Source organism: Glandiceps talaboti, chromosome 21 (assembly GCF_964340395.1).
Source record: "Glandiceps talaboti chromosome 21, keGlaTala1.1, whole genome shotgun sequence".
Classification (NCBI taxonomy): domain Eukaryota; kingdom Metazoa; phylum Hemichordata; class Enteropneusta; family Spengelidae; genus Glandiceps; species Glandiceps talaboti.
In genome coordinates this window covers 9,159,489-9,175,534 of record NC_135569.1, presented here as the reverse complement: position 1 = coordinate 9,175,534, position 16,046 = coordinate 9,159,489, and the positions used below count along the sequence as shown (strand labels likewise).

The following is a 16,046-nucleotide window of genomic DNA, read 5'->3' as shown; positions in this document are numbered from 1 at the left end:
ATTTCTTAAGACTGATTTTTAATATTGCATGTCAAACATACAGCGAAGAAATGAAACATTTTTTTGACACAAATTGCCCGAGTACGGGTCAGTGAATCCGTGTGTCCCTTCAGCTTACCACAATAATGCATATTTAACAGATGCATATAAAAACAACGTGCACGAGAATTATTACTAAAAATCGATTTAATCAGTGTAAGGGAATTGATTTCCACTGACATTTAAGTTTTTATCACATTAATGTTATTTTATCAGTGGGGCCATACCAATTAAAAGAGATCCCGTTTTATTCTGGACCACGTTTTTTTGCCAGCAACTGACATTTACATTTAGATTTTAATCTTCATCCGAATTGGATCTTTAAGATTCAGAGTACGTTAGCTAAATAAGATGATGGTGTTTAAAGTTGACCTACATGAATTCAAACTACAACTGGAACGTTTTAAATGTATGTATGTATGTATGTATGTATGTATGTATGTATGTATGTATGTATGTATGTATGTGTGTGTGTGTGTGTGTATGTGTGTATGTGTTTATGTGTGTATGTATGCATTGATGCATGTATGCATGCATGCATGCATGTATGAATGTATGCATGTATGCATGTATGCATGTATGTATGTATGTATGTATGTATGTATGTATGTATGTATGTATGTGAAATTGTGTATGCATGTGCGTGTGTGAATGTGTGTACTTATGTATTATGTATGTTTAAATGAGTGGACACATCGCAAGTGTCAAAGTAAAGTCTGCAATGAAATGAAGTGTTAGAGTTCGGTTTATGACTTGACCATCGTGAACAGACAGAATACGTGGAATAAGGATAAATGATTTAGGTGACAAGTATTATGGAAAGATTATCTCAATAACCTTAGCTTTATTCACTTTACTATGAATAAAATTAATGGTCTTTATTTTGTTACCTTGAGTGTCATCATGCAGTTCATTTTCTTATATTTTAATGTCTAAAAGATTCAACTGTATGCAAATCACCTTTGCTGTACCTTTCCCCCAAAATAATTATATCAGATTGTAATGTAGTAATTCTATTGTCACCAATTGAACGTCGGTTTGTTTTACAAACTGAATGTCATAGGCCTTAAGCTTGGACAGTTTTCAACAAATTTGATAAAATTCATATTTTTTGGCATCAAAAATTCTAATTTTAGACCATTTTTTCAAGAATTTTTCTTCAGAGGGTACTTACCGGCCAATTTATTCTCAAAGCAATTGTTTTGAGTCTTTTTCAAAATAAATATTTGAGCATAAAGTAGCTAACTTGTTTTGTTTTACTCGATATAGAATTTTTGCAGAAATCACACAAAATGCAATATTTCGCTCACTTTTTAGCACATTTCTCAATATGCAAGAGCGCTGAAATTTTAATCGGTACTTAGCAGTAGTGTAGTCATTGCAAAAAAAGAGAGGGAATGTGTATGCTATTGCAGATGTTATTATTGTGGCAACTCAAAAATTGAACTTTGCCTTGTATTGCAAGCCAGCCGTGGGCCTCCAATCATAGCGAAAGACGCCACGAAAACAAAGGCATGGAGGTACGAAAAATAAAGTCAACGTTTTAAGGAGATATCTTGTATGGAAAGACTAGATAACATGATTGGACACAATACAATATTACAGATGAATATATGAACCGTATATTTTGTGTAACTTTCGTTGCATAAAGTCGTTGCATAGAGGCTATATGTCCTTGCGTATTTTAAAGAGTTTTATTTACCTCTTGCAAGTCTTTTAATTTTAGGTGATGACAGGTAATAACTTCCTGACGCCTACGGTGTTACACTCTACATTGATATCATGTTTCTGCCACTCACATCTAACTTAGTTCCTACCCTTACGTAAGATACATATGAACGAAAAAGGAATATGCCATTTTATAACAATATGCCTAATTTTGTGAGTTATAAACTTGGGGGCAAACTAGGCATAACGTTTGCTCAGATGACTCTTTAAGACATAGACAAAGTTTATATCCACAATGAAATTAATATGATACTTTGTGGTTAATATCAAAAAACATACACTGATCACTAACGCAACTGTGGTTTCTTTGTTTCTGTAGATACGAATGTTGCCCAGATCTAAAGAGCAAACAACACGGTTGGCTTGCCGCTGCCGTGTCAGTCTGTTGTCTGAATAGTTTGAGGTTCGTATAACTACTGAAGTCCAAGGTGTAAACAAGTACTAGAAAGGAAATCTAGCTAATAATAGTCATTTTATTGCCACTGTTGCAATATTTGTGAGTATTGATAACTGAAACAGGGTTAATGTAAATGTACAGCGGAAATCATAATTGCGTTCAGTGTTCATGATCAGAACACCAGCTGGTGTATAGTATAGATCTGGTATCCCAACACAAAATTATTACTTACTGGACAGAGTCTACTTTATATCTAAGTGTGTGTTGATGTTTGTTGGTTGAATGTGACTCTTATCAAACATGTGTTGATCAATGAAAGTGAAGGCATATGTTATTTCCGCTGTAATAGTTGTCTCTCAAGATTTCACTTCTTCACCTTTGGGAAATAATGCATGGTTATTGATGGGATTTTAAGTATCACGATGTCGCTGATAATTCCTTCCATAGTGCACGTGATAAAACATAACAGTCCATGATATTATATATATAAATACTGGACTGGATAAAGATGCAGACATTGAAAATCCATCAACAAATATTTCAAATAACAAATTGGTACGTTCATTTGTGTTTGGTTTTGAATATATGCCTAAATTCCTGAAAATGTTGATGAACGCTTCAAATTTATTTCTTCATTTCAACATATTTTGAACAAATGTATTCCAAAATGAAGCTAAAACGTCGTGGAATACTTACAAGTGAGTACATTATCTTGATAATGAGCCTTAATATTAGTCAATTTTCAATGTTGCCTGCAAATTATTTAGAATCAGTGTTGACGCGAAATAGGAGTAATTAAATTATTCGTCGCTTTAACAATACACCCAATATGGGTATAATTTGGTAAATCTATTTCCTGACCTTGCTTTTGCTACTGCATTATGTGATTTAGACACCATTACATTATTTCCATTATTTGAAATTACCCCCTTTTATGCACTTTACATAAATTCAAATGTAGGCTAATGTCCAATTATATACCATACATGGTCCAATACTTGTATAAATAATATTACAAGATAACACGACGTGGTACGTATTTGTATTGCTTACAGCTAAGTCATAAAAACAGTACACTCGTCGTTGATTTATCATGTCGTTCACAGTATACAACATCCTTGTTGAGTTATCCTTAATTTCAATTTGATTATCTGTGGGCAGTGACACACTTCTTGACTAATATAGCCGGGGTGTTAATTTATGAATACCTCACGAGAAAACATCACTATTGCTGATGACACCAATGTTATTCATAACGATAGTAGAATGGAAATCAGTTGAATTGAAAAAACCATCCGTCATCTGGTTCGACAATATATGCTTCTTGTCATCGTCTGGCTCAAGAAAAATATTTAGCTCTAATATTCCCCAATATTTTTCGTCGTTCAGCCATGGAAAATACAAGTGACCTAAGGGGCCTTTGTCACCACGAGTCGCTAGACGAGTAGTGACAACCCTTAGGTCACAAGTACTTTCTGGCTGAATGAAGAAAAATATTGGAGAATATCATAATTATACCAGCGTCAGTAATATCTAAGAAAAATCAGGGAAAGTAATAGCAATTTTGAACGTTTTGTGTCATATTCCGAAAAGGAAATGCGTCATGAAAGGGAAAACTTTCGATCGATGACGAATGGGGATGAATGACATGTGACGAATTAATGATGTAATAAAATTGATGTCACATGCACTCGGGCATTCGGCAAGGGCATCATCAGAATTTTGGTAAACAGCCTGAGGGCAGGCATTAAACGGTGATATTGCCCTCGCTGGCATGTGTTATTATTTAATTATAACACCGACTAAGTCAGTGGATTAAAATGTAACAATTTTACTTTATTTTTGTTAAACCAGACGATAAAGTGGCAATGTTAGTAAGATATTTTATCAAGATGAGACCGTCCAGACGATAAAATGTGGCAATGTTAGTAAGATATTTTGTCATGACCAGACCGTCAAGACGATAAAATGTAGCAATGTTAGTAAGATATCTTGTCATGACGAGACCGTCAAGACAATAAAATGTAGCAATGTTAGTAAGATATTTGTCATGACCAGACCGTCAAGACAATAAAATGAAGCAATGTTAGTAAGATATTTGTCATGACCAGACTGTCCAGACGATAAAATGTAGCAATGTTAGTAAGATATTTTATCATGACCAGACCACGATAAAATGTAGCAATGTTAGTAAGATATTTGTCATGACCAGACCGTCCAGACGATAAAATGTAGCAATGTTAGTAAGATATTTTATCATGACCAGACCGTCTAGACGATAAAATGTAGCAATGTTAGTAAGATATTTTATCATGACCAGACCATCCAGACGATAAAATGTAGCAATGTTAGTAAGATATTTTATCATGACCAGACCGTCTAGACGATAAAATGTAGCAATGTTAGTAAGATATTTTATCATGACCAGACCGTCCAGACAATAAAATGTAGCAATGTTAGTAAGATATTTTATCATGACCAGACCATCCAGACGATAAAATGTAGCAATGTTAGTAAGATATTTTGTCATGACCAGACCGTCCAGACGATAAAATGTAGCAATGTTAGTAAGATATTTTATCATGACCAGACCATCCAGACGATAAAATGTAGCAATGTTAGTAAGATATTTTGTCATGACCAGACCGTCCAGACGATAAAATGTAGCAATGTTAGTAAGATATTTGTCATGACCAGACCGTCAAGACAATAAAATGTAGCAATGTTAGTAAGATATTTTATCATGACCAGACCGTCCAGACGATAAAATGTAGCAATGTTAGTAAGATATTTTATCATGACCAGACCGTCCAGACGATAAAATGTGGCAATGTTAGTAAGTTATTTTATCATGACCAGACCGTCTAGACGATAAAATGTAGCAATGTTAGTAAGATATTTTATCATGACCAGACCGTCCAGACGATAAAATGTAGCAATGTTAGTAAGATATTTTGTCATGACCAGACCGTCCAGACGATAAAATGTAGCAATGTTAGTAAGATATTTTGTCATGACGAGACCGTCCAGACGATAAAATTTGGCAATGTTAGTAACATATTTTATCATGACATGAAAGGTAGCAACGATAGTAATATATTTTGTCATGCCATACTATGATTCGTTTCAACTCAACTGACTTCCATTGTATCTACTCTCCTCAACTGTGCTATTGGACCAATATATTTGACGTCATCAAACAGACATTTTAAATTTATTACAATATAAACACTGTAATTCAACTTTTATGACTTGTTATCGAACAATGGCCTGTGTTTGTAATACATTTATCAGCTGACTTATGTGGATAAGTTGCGGTGATCACGCTAACTTGGGGTATATTAATTTGACACTTGTTAGTCGGCAATTGATGCACAGTCCTTTGTAGCTCTGGATGTATATGCTACGAGGTTCGACACGTCTTCCCTCACTGCGGTGAGGGAAGACTAGTCGAACTTTGTAGCATACACATCCAGAGATAAGTCCTTTGATAAGGACGATCATACTTAAGATATTTCGTATTGCTTTGGTCTATCTTACATGTAGTATGAGGTCTTTATACCACGAGACATGCCAGTATTGATTTGGTATATCAATACAGCATCACGATGTCAAACGCTGAGAACAAGTATCTATTACAGTTCGCATGCGAAGATATGTGACGGTAACGAAGAGGCTCAGCTCTCTGGCTTGATAATATCGACGAGCCTGATTGCCAAGTCTGTAGGGTAATGCGAATATCATAGTGTCGTGAAAGTGTGTGAGAGCTTAGCTCACAATCTCGCACCGTTTATGACATGGTCTGTACGCGATAGATATTCTGGGTTCACACTGTTTGACAGTTTGGATATTTGGCGTAGCATATTGTCGTCGACCGATATCCTGCCAGCCTTCTGAATAAACTTTCAGAAAAAAATTGCGAAAGTGTGTTAATTATCTAAAGTGTATCTTTTAAAATATCAGACAAGATGACAATTCTCATTACTTACATACAGGCTGTTCAATACACCATGCTTACCCCTCCATCTTTTTTTGTGTCACGACTCTTAGCACGATGCCGAAATTTATTTCGTTAATTGAGCAATTTCAGGCAATTTTGTCCATTCGAGCTACACTACCTAACTTCAAAGGCGACTTGTCGCAAGCAATGAATGGCTTGTGACCAATTGCGGTGGTTATGACTCTACAGAGAGTGTAGAAGCTCACAATTTTGGTCAAATTACGAGGTCCAAGGATACGAAATTGGGTATTTGATGTGAGTCATCATAAGTGAAATAACTCCTGATAAAGTCAAACAAACTAAACAATTTTCTCGTCATATTTCTCTCCAACTTCAAACCAAATATGGATATGTAAATACAGATAATTTCCAATAGAACGGACGAGGGGATTTTTCTTGAGGTTAAATTTACATTAAAATATTTTTTTTTCGTCGAAACATGTATTCACCACAGGAAATCGGTAGTATATAGTTAACGCCCACTGTATAACGGATAGTGTCACCACCCCCTTGGCAAGAGCTTGTGTAACGTCACAAGTGCATGGAACACCAGACGGTTTATTCACTAAGCATATCTTACAATAGGTACAACCTTGCAATAGGAAGTTAGTATTACCTGTTGACGATATTGGCATGTCAATCACCGTCATTTGGTTGAATTGCTTCAGACATGTGAAATAAAAAAAGTCAAGCTATACACATTCTGATTGGAGAGACACGACTTCTGTTATCAATTTACTGCCCGCTTTAAATTATAATCGTCCATGACTCTGGGGGTGTAGCTCTAGCACTGCATAATTACAATAGTATGTCGTCAGAAGGGGAAGATACCCAAGAGTTGCACGTGACAGTATTGTCAACACCCGTTTCCATGTACATATATTACTTTCGATACTTCTTTGTCATCTCCTACGTTGACAGAGAATAGCCCCCGCACTTGGAAGAATCCCTTTTATTGTCCAGACTTCTTGGTTTGTGACACTCCATGCGCTAGGTCTGACCAAGATGTTGCCCAGTTCAGTGTCTTCTATCGTGACTATTGTCTCAATACTTGCAGTGACTGCCAATATTTCAAGTGCTTCATCACATATCCATCAATTGGTGAGTATTTTCTAGATATAAATTACGGAATCGACGCGATGAAATGGATAGATTTCATTATTTTAATCATTCCTATTTGATCCGTTAAATACATCTATCTACCTATATGTCACTTTTCCCCTCAAAGATTTTTATTCCTCGTAGAATCGGTTTTGATGTCTCCTAGATGTCTGTAAAATCCAGCATGACTATATGTAATCAAATAGTAAAAACGACAGTGGAGGGATTTTTACGAAGAGTTCATATCATTTTGTTGTTATCAGAAATAAAATTGATAAATAAGTTTATATAAATGTAAGCAGAATGTTTAATACCATGTCTCTAGTTAGAGCTAGTGGCTGTATTAATATTTAATATAGATTTTAATGATAACATTTTGTTCAACTCCAAGGATATTAATGTAGCGTATTTGATACTAATGTTAGACCTGACAGTCCCTTTGTCCATAGACCTTCCACCATTAGAGAGCATCATATGACTGAGAAGGGTCTATGGTTTGTCTGATTTGGTTAATGCAAGAGACGGAGATGGATGTCATTGTAAAACGCAAGGTTCTATCTTTACATTGAATAGTAGCCATATTTTCTTTCTGAACCCATATTTCCAAGTTCAAGATTTTGTAAGCGCCAAGTATATCTCTCGAGGCAAATTTTCTTCTTTTTTTGTAAATGTCGCAGGTATTTGTCTAATGTTTGGAAAATGTGAGGCTCCTAAAGTACAATACATCAAATATCCATGATTGACTCTAACCAGTAATACATCGTAATTTAAACAAATCATACGCAATCTATGACTTTCAACGCTTCCAATTTTTTTCGGCGCAATTCAAAGATCCTTTAGATAAGTCTTAGGGTCTTTGTTCGTATTCTATATTGTATCGCCGACTCGATAAGATAGCCTATGTTTATGACAGACTCTCCTTCATAGCCGATTATAGATAATGTCATAAACATCAAATTAAACACATTTAAGATCAATTACTGTTGCTATCGTGTGAGCGAACAATTTCAAGACGTTCTGTTCAAACGAACTCGACGAAGATTACTACTTTTTTACGGTCTTGAATTGAATTGCTTCTGTCTGTCATTACGTCTCCTAATCCGATTTACAGTTCAATTACCATTCAAAAAAGAGCCCAAAGTATTACTTACTTAAAGATAGTCCCCTAAGACTGAATGAAACATATTTTGTGCTTTTACTGATGTGAAATCGGGTGGTATCTATTTTTCTTACAATTGTCTGTGCTTGATATCTAGTTGTTAGTGTTTACGACTTTACATCATGTAAAATCGGTTAAACATCGAACACATATGATGACAGGATATAGTAAAACTCTGACATTGTTTGTATTGCGAGTTTTTAAAAATGAAACAAACAGTCCCAGTTTGATGTCATTGTTGCCAAGACTCAAATAATGACATCATAGTAATCTAGCAGCGTATTTCACGTCGATGTGTGCGTTGAAGAATCCATAGACAGTCGTTGATTTAGAGAATGTTACCTATAAATTTTACAATCTGAAGCATAGGCAGTGGCCTGCTAGAAGCGAATATGTAGCAGCCCTATGGCGATAACAGGTTTATGATTCCCCCGTGTGACGTCCCCCTACCGTTCTGTAATCGTGGTAATTTCTTGGAGCACGAAAGATGTTTTCTCTGATACAGTTTCTTAACTACAATGCCACTCAGTGACTAATGTTGATTACTTACGTTTCCGTATATCACACGAGTAAATATGAAATAATGCAATAAAATGGTCAGATCTGACCTATGCTGCTTTGTTTAATTCCACACCCGTTTTGGAAAAATGTTTAAAATTTTATCAAGATTTGAAAAAACAAATTCTTAAGAGTCCAGTTTCTGCGACTGAAGTGAACGATACAATAAAGACAAGATAATGTTTGGAATTAATTGATATAATCTGTTAGGGTATAGAAACTAGATATTAAAAAAGCTGAATATCTCTAAATTCAATCCAAAAAATACGCAAGCTGACTTATCAATGTTTATTGTTTTCTTTGAATGGAAGATTCATTGAAACAATTATGATGTCATCCGCAGTTGACCATCCATGAATACAGATTGTTCACACTATCGGAAGAAAACAGAACCTATTATTTCAGTAATTGATGTTATGACGTCACAACCATTCACAAATTTCAAGAACAAAAAAAATTACTACAAAATTGAAAATTAGCGATGCACAATTATAAATCTAAATTGTAGATTGATGAAAGGAATGATGATAATAACAAAACGTTGAATTTTTGAGTGAGAATTTCTCTCCCTTAAAGAAAAAGTGCTTGACTTTTTCACATTTCATTGTCTGAAATCACAGTGATAATGCCTCTCTATGTTAGAAGCTAGTTAACATGAAACAGAATGTCGTTTGGCTCGACAAAAAATCTTACGGAAATTGCTACATTTTGTCTGATGGAACAAAAATCTGACCCAAATTGTTACATTTTCTATGTGTGAGCTACATGTAGACGATCCAGACAGGACTGAAATGTAAAACTTGTACTAAATTTTTGTCTAGCCAGACGATACAATGTAGCACTATTAGTCAGATGTTTGTCCGGCCTAAAGAAAAAAAAGTAGGTATGTTAGATTTTTGTGGAGCAGGATGTGTTAGTGAGACTTTTATCAAAGCAGGCGATGTTCTGTTTTAGATCAATTGGTTTCTATTGTCAAATGTAAGCTTAAATAACATGACATTTTTCATGTCAGAAGTATTTGTCGATGGACATCGAAAAGTATATTGTGTTATGAATAAACTATATACAAAATACTAATGTGTACGGAATTATCAAGTAAGGAGTTGTATTTTCACTATTCATGATTTTTCATTAATATTTCATGACATAGGTTGCTGACATTTTCATCGCGGGGTCAGTATAGATTACTACTCGTGCCCTACAACACTTCGCATTGTGTGAACACTCTTATAGATTTTGTATATGCTTCGGGTAAATTTGTAATCTTTTTAAAGCTTTCTTTAAAGTTATCCGCTCTTGTGGTTAATTTCGTGCTCCATGAAGCATTTTCAAACATTTATTTCAACGAAATTATACTTATATTCATGCGCTTTCACGTTTAACTCGTAGTTAAGGAGTTTGCCTAAAGTTCATGAATAAGTCAGACAACATATATTAGTAAGACACGACACATAATTGTTACTTCGTGAAAGTACAAATTAAGCTGCTGCTGATAGAGTAGCCTACACCGCGACGAGTTTGCATCAATAATAAAATATAGAAATATTTGATGGTAATGTTGTTGCTAAAATACCACGACGCATACCACCTTGAGACCTATCACTGACGTACCGAATTGGTGATTATAAGTGTACACGTGAACTTGCATAAAACAAAGCACAGCATGGGATTACTAAAGGAAGTGAGAAGGTTTTTTTTATACCGTTTGTCTGTTTACTCCATTCGATAGCGAATCAACTTGCTGTATGCCCATTACAGAAGGACGTTAACTTCTTACAATGGTTGCTCTATGTACTCTGTATGCATGTGTTATCATCTAAGTAAAGTGATAGTATCGTTCAGACTAACATACATACACACATACATACATACATACATACATACATACATACATACATACATACATACGTACGTACATACATACATACATACATACATACGTACATACATACATACATACATACATACATACATACATACATACATACATACATACATACATACATACACACACACACACATACACACACACACACATACATACATACATACATACATACATACATACATACATACATACATACACACATACACACACACAAATTAACGCGGTATGTGCTTATGCATATACTTTTTATTCATTACTATACCGATTTGTAGTAACGGAAATAAGATTGACGCCAAAACCCCCCGCAATGTTTCATGCACCTGTTGTGCAATAATCATTAATTTGTATCAATTTTATATGAAACATTCATGCGAAGAAATATTGAAGACGAGTCTAAATATAGACTTTACGTAAAGATGAGATTTACACCTGCAAAATGACACCAGATCGATACATACAAGAGTACTTCCATTCGATCTGTTTTCTTGCATGTTTCAGACCACAATGGTGTTGTATTAATTGCCATAGACACTGTCCAGATCTTAACATTTTCCTGTATTGATTTTGTTTCATCTGAAAAAAGTATATATGTTATTCTATAAACTTAGACATGTTAAATATCAACTGTAACCTTGAGATCAGCAGCTAAACAGCTAGGTAAACTGACTGATTTGACGAGAGATGACCTTTAAATACTGTATGATTTTTCCCGTTCTTTCAAAGCTCAGATATATTCAAATTGATCACCTTGCCCAGAATTTAGTAATTTGCAAGACAAACAGACAGACAGACATTTTGCCATATCTGTAGCACTTCTAAACCTCAGTTAAGTTGTCATATAACAAGACTTGTGTTTGTCAAGCTCTGTAAAACATCCCTCCTGATCACATCCCATAGTGCTGAATAAACGATGCATGAAAATATTGAACATTGGCAATTGACCTTTGTACTTTTGAAATGCGACAATAACGTGTTCTAGGCACTTATAACTGTCACTGTGAGCACTATTGTAAATGCTGCTGCGACATAATAGATCTCTGCTGTTGGCTACAGATTTTGAATTCCGTACCGGCCTCTTATGAACTTAATTTGTGACGTGGGTGAGCTTAATTTAAACTCTTTATAGCAGTATAGAAAGGCCAGTCTGTGTAGTTTCTCATGAGGGTGATCCTATTTTCTTTTATGTTTTTCATTACTTTTTCATTTAACATCGGTCGGTCGGTCGGTCGATTGAAAAAAAAAGAGTAAAAAATCTTCCTCATGTTTCTCTGCCCTCCTTTTCCTCCTTTCTATCTCCTTTTTATTGGATTCCTGGTAACAAGCCCTTTCCCAGCTTCTCTACACAATTGGCATTTTCTCAGTCCCCTTACTTGAATAACTTCCATCGTGCTCTGTTGGTGAACAAGTGTCGTCGCCGCCACCAGGACTGTAGGTGACTTCGCGATCGACAATCCCACATTTGCTTATTCTTGCCAGAGAGAGGCGCTGTTCAGCAAAAATTAAGGGCGGGAGATTTTAATTTTTTTTCATGTCAGAGTTGAAAATTTGAGTAGGTCGGGTAATGAGACACATAAAAAAGAGGGTTACCCTGATGCATGGCTGGAATAATCATATACACATTATTTGCTTTGAAAACGCCTGGGAAATGTTGAAAGATTTAAATCGCAAAAAATAAACTTTAAACTCTGCACTCACATATGATGATATATATCACGATGACGTAATTTTGGTTACCAATAAATTCGAAACACATTAGAATGTGAATGTGTAACGCATATTTTACCACTGCCTTCATACTATGTCGATTCTGATTTTAATACTTTTAGAAAAGCTGCAACGACTCTACATCTGTATATCTTGCACGTGCATTTTGTACATCATTTAGCTGTAAATTCGGTTTACAGACCCTATATATTTATGTACGTGAAACTGACATTATCCTTTCCCAATATTGTTGATTACAGAGAAGTGTTGAAAGTCCCGTCCGTCCATTTGGATACGAACGAGAAGAATCGCTGTGCCTTGTAGTGGATGACAAACAGGGGTTGGTGGTTTGCACACCTCTTGTAGATTTTATCCACCAACTTTTTAATTTAGTAAATGGTGATGATCAAGCTGTTACTCTAGATCAATCCGTTGTAGGTGTTTGGAACCCGGAAAAGGAACCGCAAAAAAGAAGCGAAGGGGACGGCAGCGAGATTTTTCCACCACCACGGTTCACTTTGTCCGATTTTCATAAATCAAGAAATATACCCCTTAACAACGGCGACTTTGTCAGCGATGATAATGAATTCCCTGCTCAAGCTCTGCCAGTTACAGGCGAACTTGCTGATGGGAAGATTTCCAGTTTCGAGGAAAATGCCTCTGATGAAGAAGACACGCCAACAACAAGTAAGAGTGTATCTTTCTGGCAAATTATGGAGAAAAAGTTACTGGAGAAGGACCGTATTCAGGATGATCTAGCGTGGGATCGTACTCAAAATGGTGGGAAGTCGGAGGATATCATTGCTAGAAAGCGAGGGAGAATGTCAAAAATTCGGAACAGAAGCAATATGAACCCGCGACCGACAACGGCAGGCAGACGGATCTTCATCGGGTTTCCGATGTTTAAAAATGTGCTGTACAATGGACGGAGTGTATAGATTGATAGTGACAGAAATCCTTCATAATTAGGGGGTACAATAATAACTATCGACGTGAAATCACTTTGTAACGTCAAACTATAATGGAGATAGCTATCTCATAGTTACCTAAACAAATCTTTATTATAATTATTTTGACGGCGTTATGTTTTTTTTTCCAAATCTGTTATCGAAGTCTGATTAAAGCTATCCCATAAATATATTAGAAGATTTAACACCGTAATGTTTATATCTTTATCTATTGACCTTGAATGCTAAATATATCCCAATAAAGTTCGGCCTTTTCGAGCCAGAAGAAATGTATGAAATCTTTCGAATATATATCACAATTTTATCTTTTCTTTTTACGGTTTTGCAGATCAATCTTATAGACAATTAGATGTTATTCCCCAATATTTTTCTTCATTCAGACAAGGAAAATACTAGTGACTTAAGGGGCCTTGTCACTACGAGTCGATAGATGAGTAGGACAACCCCTTAGGTCACGAGTATTTTACGGCTGAATGAAGAAAACTTTTGAAGAATTATAACATAATTATACTAGCGCCGGTAATAGCAAATCGGGGAATTTAACTCATATTTCAAACACAAGAACCAGTGACGTAGACACGCGTTGTCGTGACATAGAACACCAAGAGTATAATTCCATATTTTTCGTTCTAAATGGCTTGTGCATGGGATCTATTTTAAAGACTCCCTAATTTCATATCTTGTTTGGCCGACTTTAACGGTAAATGAGGAATTGTCAACTTCTGATATGAAAAAGAAAGGAAATAAAAAAAGACAATTTGTCAAGCATTGTATATTCGTAGAAGATCAAATTGATTCTGTACTTCTGTCGCCATCTTATATAAAGGGCATCTGGAATTTGTGTCGAATGACCAATTTGATAACGGCACTATTAATAATGGCAATCACGACATGTTTTTCGTGTTGATACGATAAATTGATATGAAAGAACAAGTGTACTACAGACTTATCAAATAAATCAATTTCTGGTGACATGAGCAATTTATAAATTCGTGACTCCGTTCCAATTTGTCTTCGTTGCGACTGTCGGAAGTGTATAATATGTTACTGCACTACTGGTTGATAGTATTAACCTCTGCTGATAACAAGCCTCAATGTATTAGATCACATATCACAAATCAACGTGCTTTCTTATTTTGGTATACAAGTTTGTGTTACTGTGTGTCAATGTCACTTACCGAAAATTTTCCCGCCAAAGAAAATCTAATAAATTTTATCTTCATTGAAATATTGGGCATATTTTTATTTAATTTTAGACGAGAACACATCAAACAGTGCTTACATATGAAATTATTGAAGAATTTTCGTTTATTACGATCGATTCAAAATCAAATTAAAAAACATATGTTTTTTTTAAGATTTCATATATCTACTGATATACTCTTATCATGTTGTATGTCTCAGATGTGCTCGTCAAAATCACACTTTATTAGAAGTTCACAAATCACAAAAGACAAATTCTTCTTGCAATGAAGAATTTGTTAGGTGGCTATCAAATGAATAACAATAATGCCAAAACAAGGGACTCAGATCCGGCATGAAAATTTCACCAACCTTGAATACTGTAAAAAGTAATGGATTGTGCGATTACCGGAAATTATAGATTCATGACAATAACATTAAAATGGCAAATGATTGCTAGCCGAGAATGACACAATTCAGCTACATGCACCACACATTTTCTAACAATAGCACGATATCGTATATGTAGTTTGTTTGTGTCCTTGATCACGCTTCTGCCTGCGTCCATGTATGTATGTATGTATGTATGTATGTATGTATGTATGTATGTATGTATGTATGTATGTATGTATGTATGTGTGTGTGTATGTATGTATGTATGTATGTATGTATGTATGTATGTATGTATGTATGTAGTATGTATGTATGTATGTATGTATGTATGTATGTATGTATGTATGGATGGATGGATGGATGTGTATATGTGTGTGTATACATGTGTGTGTCTGTCTGTCTGTCTGTCTGTCTGTCTGTCTGTCTGTCTGTCTGTAAGGACTCTGGCCATTCCATTCCTCACATTGCCAGACTTTTGTAGATCAGTCGCACATCGGACTCATTTCTCGCTCTGCACGCAAAAGAGTAGCTATTATAAACGAATGGGGTTTCACACTGAAATCTTGTTCAAATTGATTAACATTTTGACCAGGATGGTTTTATTTTTGTAGTTTTAACCCTGCAGACTAAAGGACGATCGCACAATGACGCACATGCTCATGAACATCGAACATCGTTCATTTTAGGTCAACCCCCCCACCCTAAACGAACGTTCACAAGTGTGACATCAAACGTTTATATATAATGCAAATTGTAGTGTCAAACCACTACGATCGATGTAATGTAAAAACATTATGTTAAGTACATTAAGATACTACCAGAAATCCAGCACCATATCTCACATTAGAAGTAATTTTTTTTCAACTTATCAATATCTCAGTAGTAAATTTCGTTAAAAGGAGTGAAAGTCTTCCTTCGAAATTTGGTTA

At 35.2% G+C, this 16,046-nt stretch overlaps 1 protein-coding gene across 1 annotated transcript; it reads left to right on the top strand.

The window, feature by feature from the left end:
* The first annotated feature begins 7,085 nt into the window (after positions 1 to 7,085).
* Positions 7,086 to 14,730, top strand: LOC144451527 (uncharacterized). The gene is made up of 2 exons (XM_078142401.1): positions 7,086 to 7,265; positions 12,835 to 14,730. Exons 1-2 carry the CDS (start codon positions 7,170 to 7,172, stop codon positions 13,510 to 13,512), a joined length of 774 nt encoding a protein of 257 aa, XP_077998527.1. The 5' UTR covers positions 7,086 to 7,169; the 3' UTR covers positions 13,513 to 14,730.
* The last annotated feature ends 1,316 nt before the right edge of the window (positions 14,731 to 16,046 follow it).

Excerpts from the sequence above, each read along its gene's own strand:
- LOC144451527 (XM_078142401.1), top strand. The coding sequence starts at position 7,170 with ATGTTGCCCAGTTCAGTGTCTTCTATCGTGACTATTGTCTCAATACTT. Across the intron at positions 7,266-12,834 it reads CATCACATATCCATCAATTG|AGAAGTGTTGAAAGTCCCGT; the intron begins GTGAGTATTTTC and ends TGTTGATTACAG.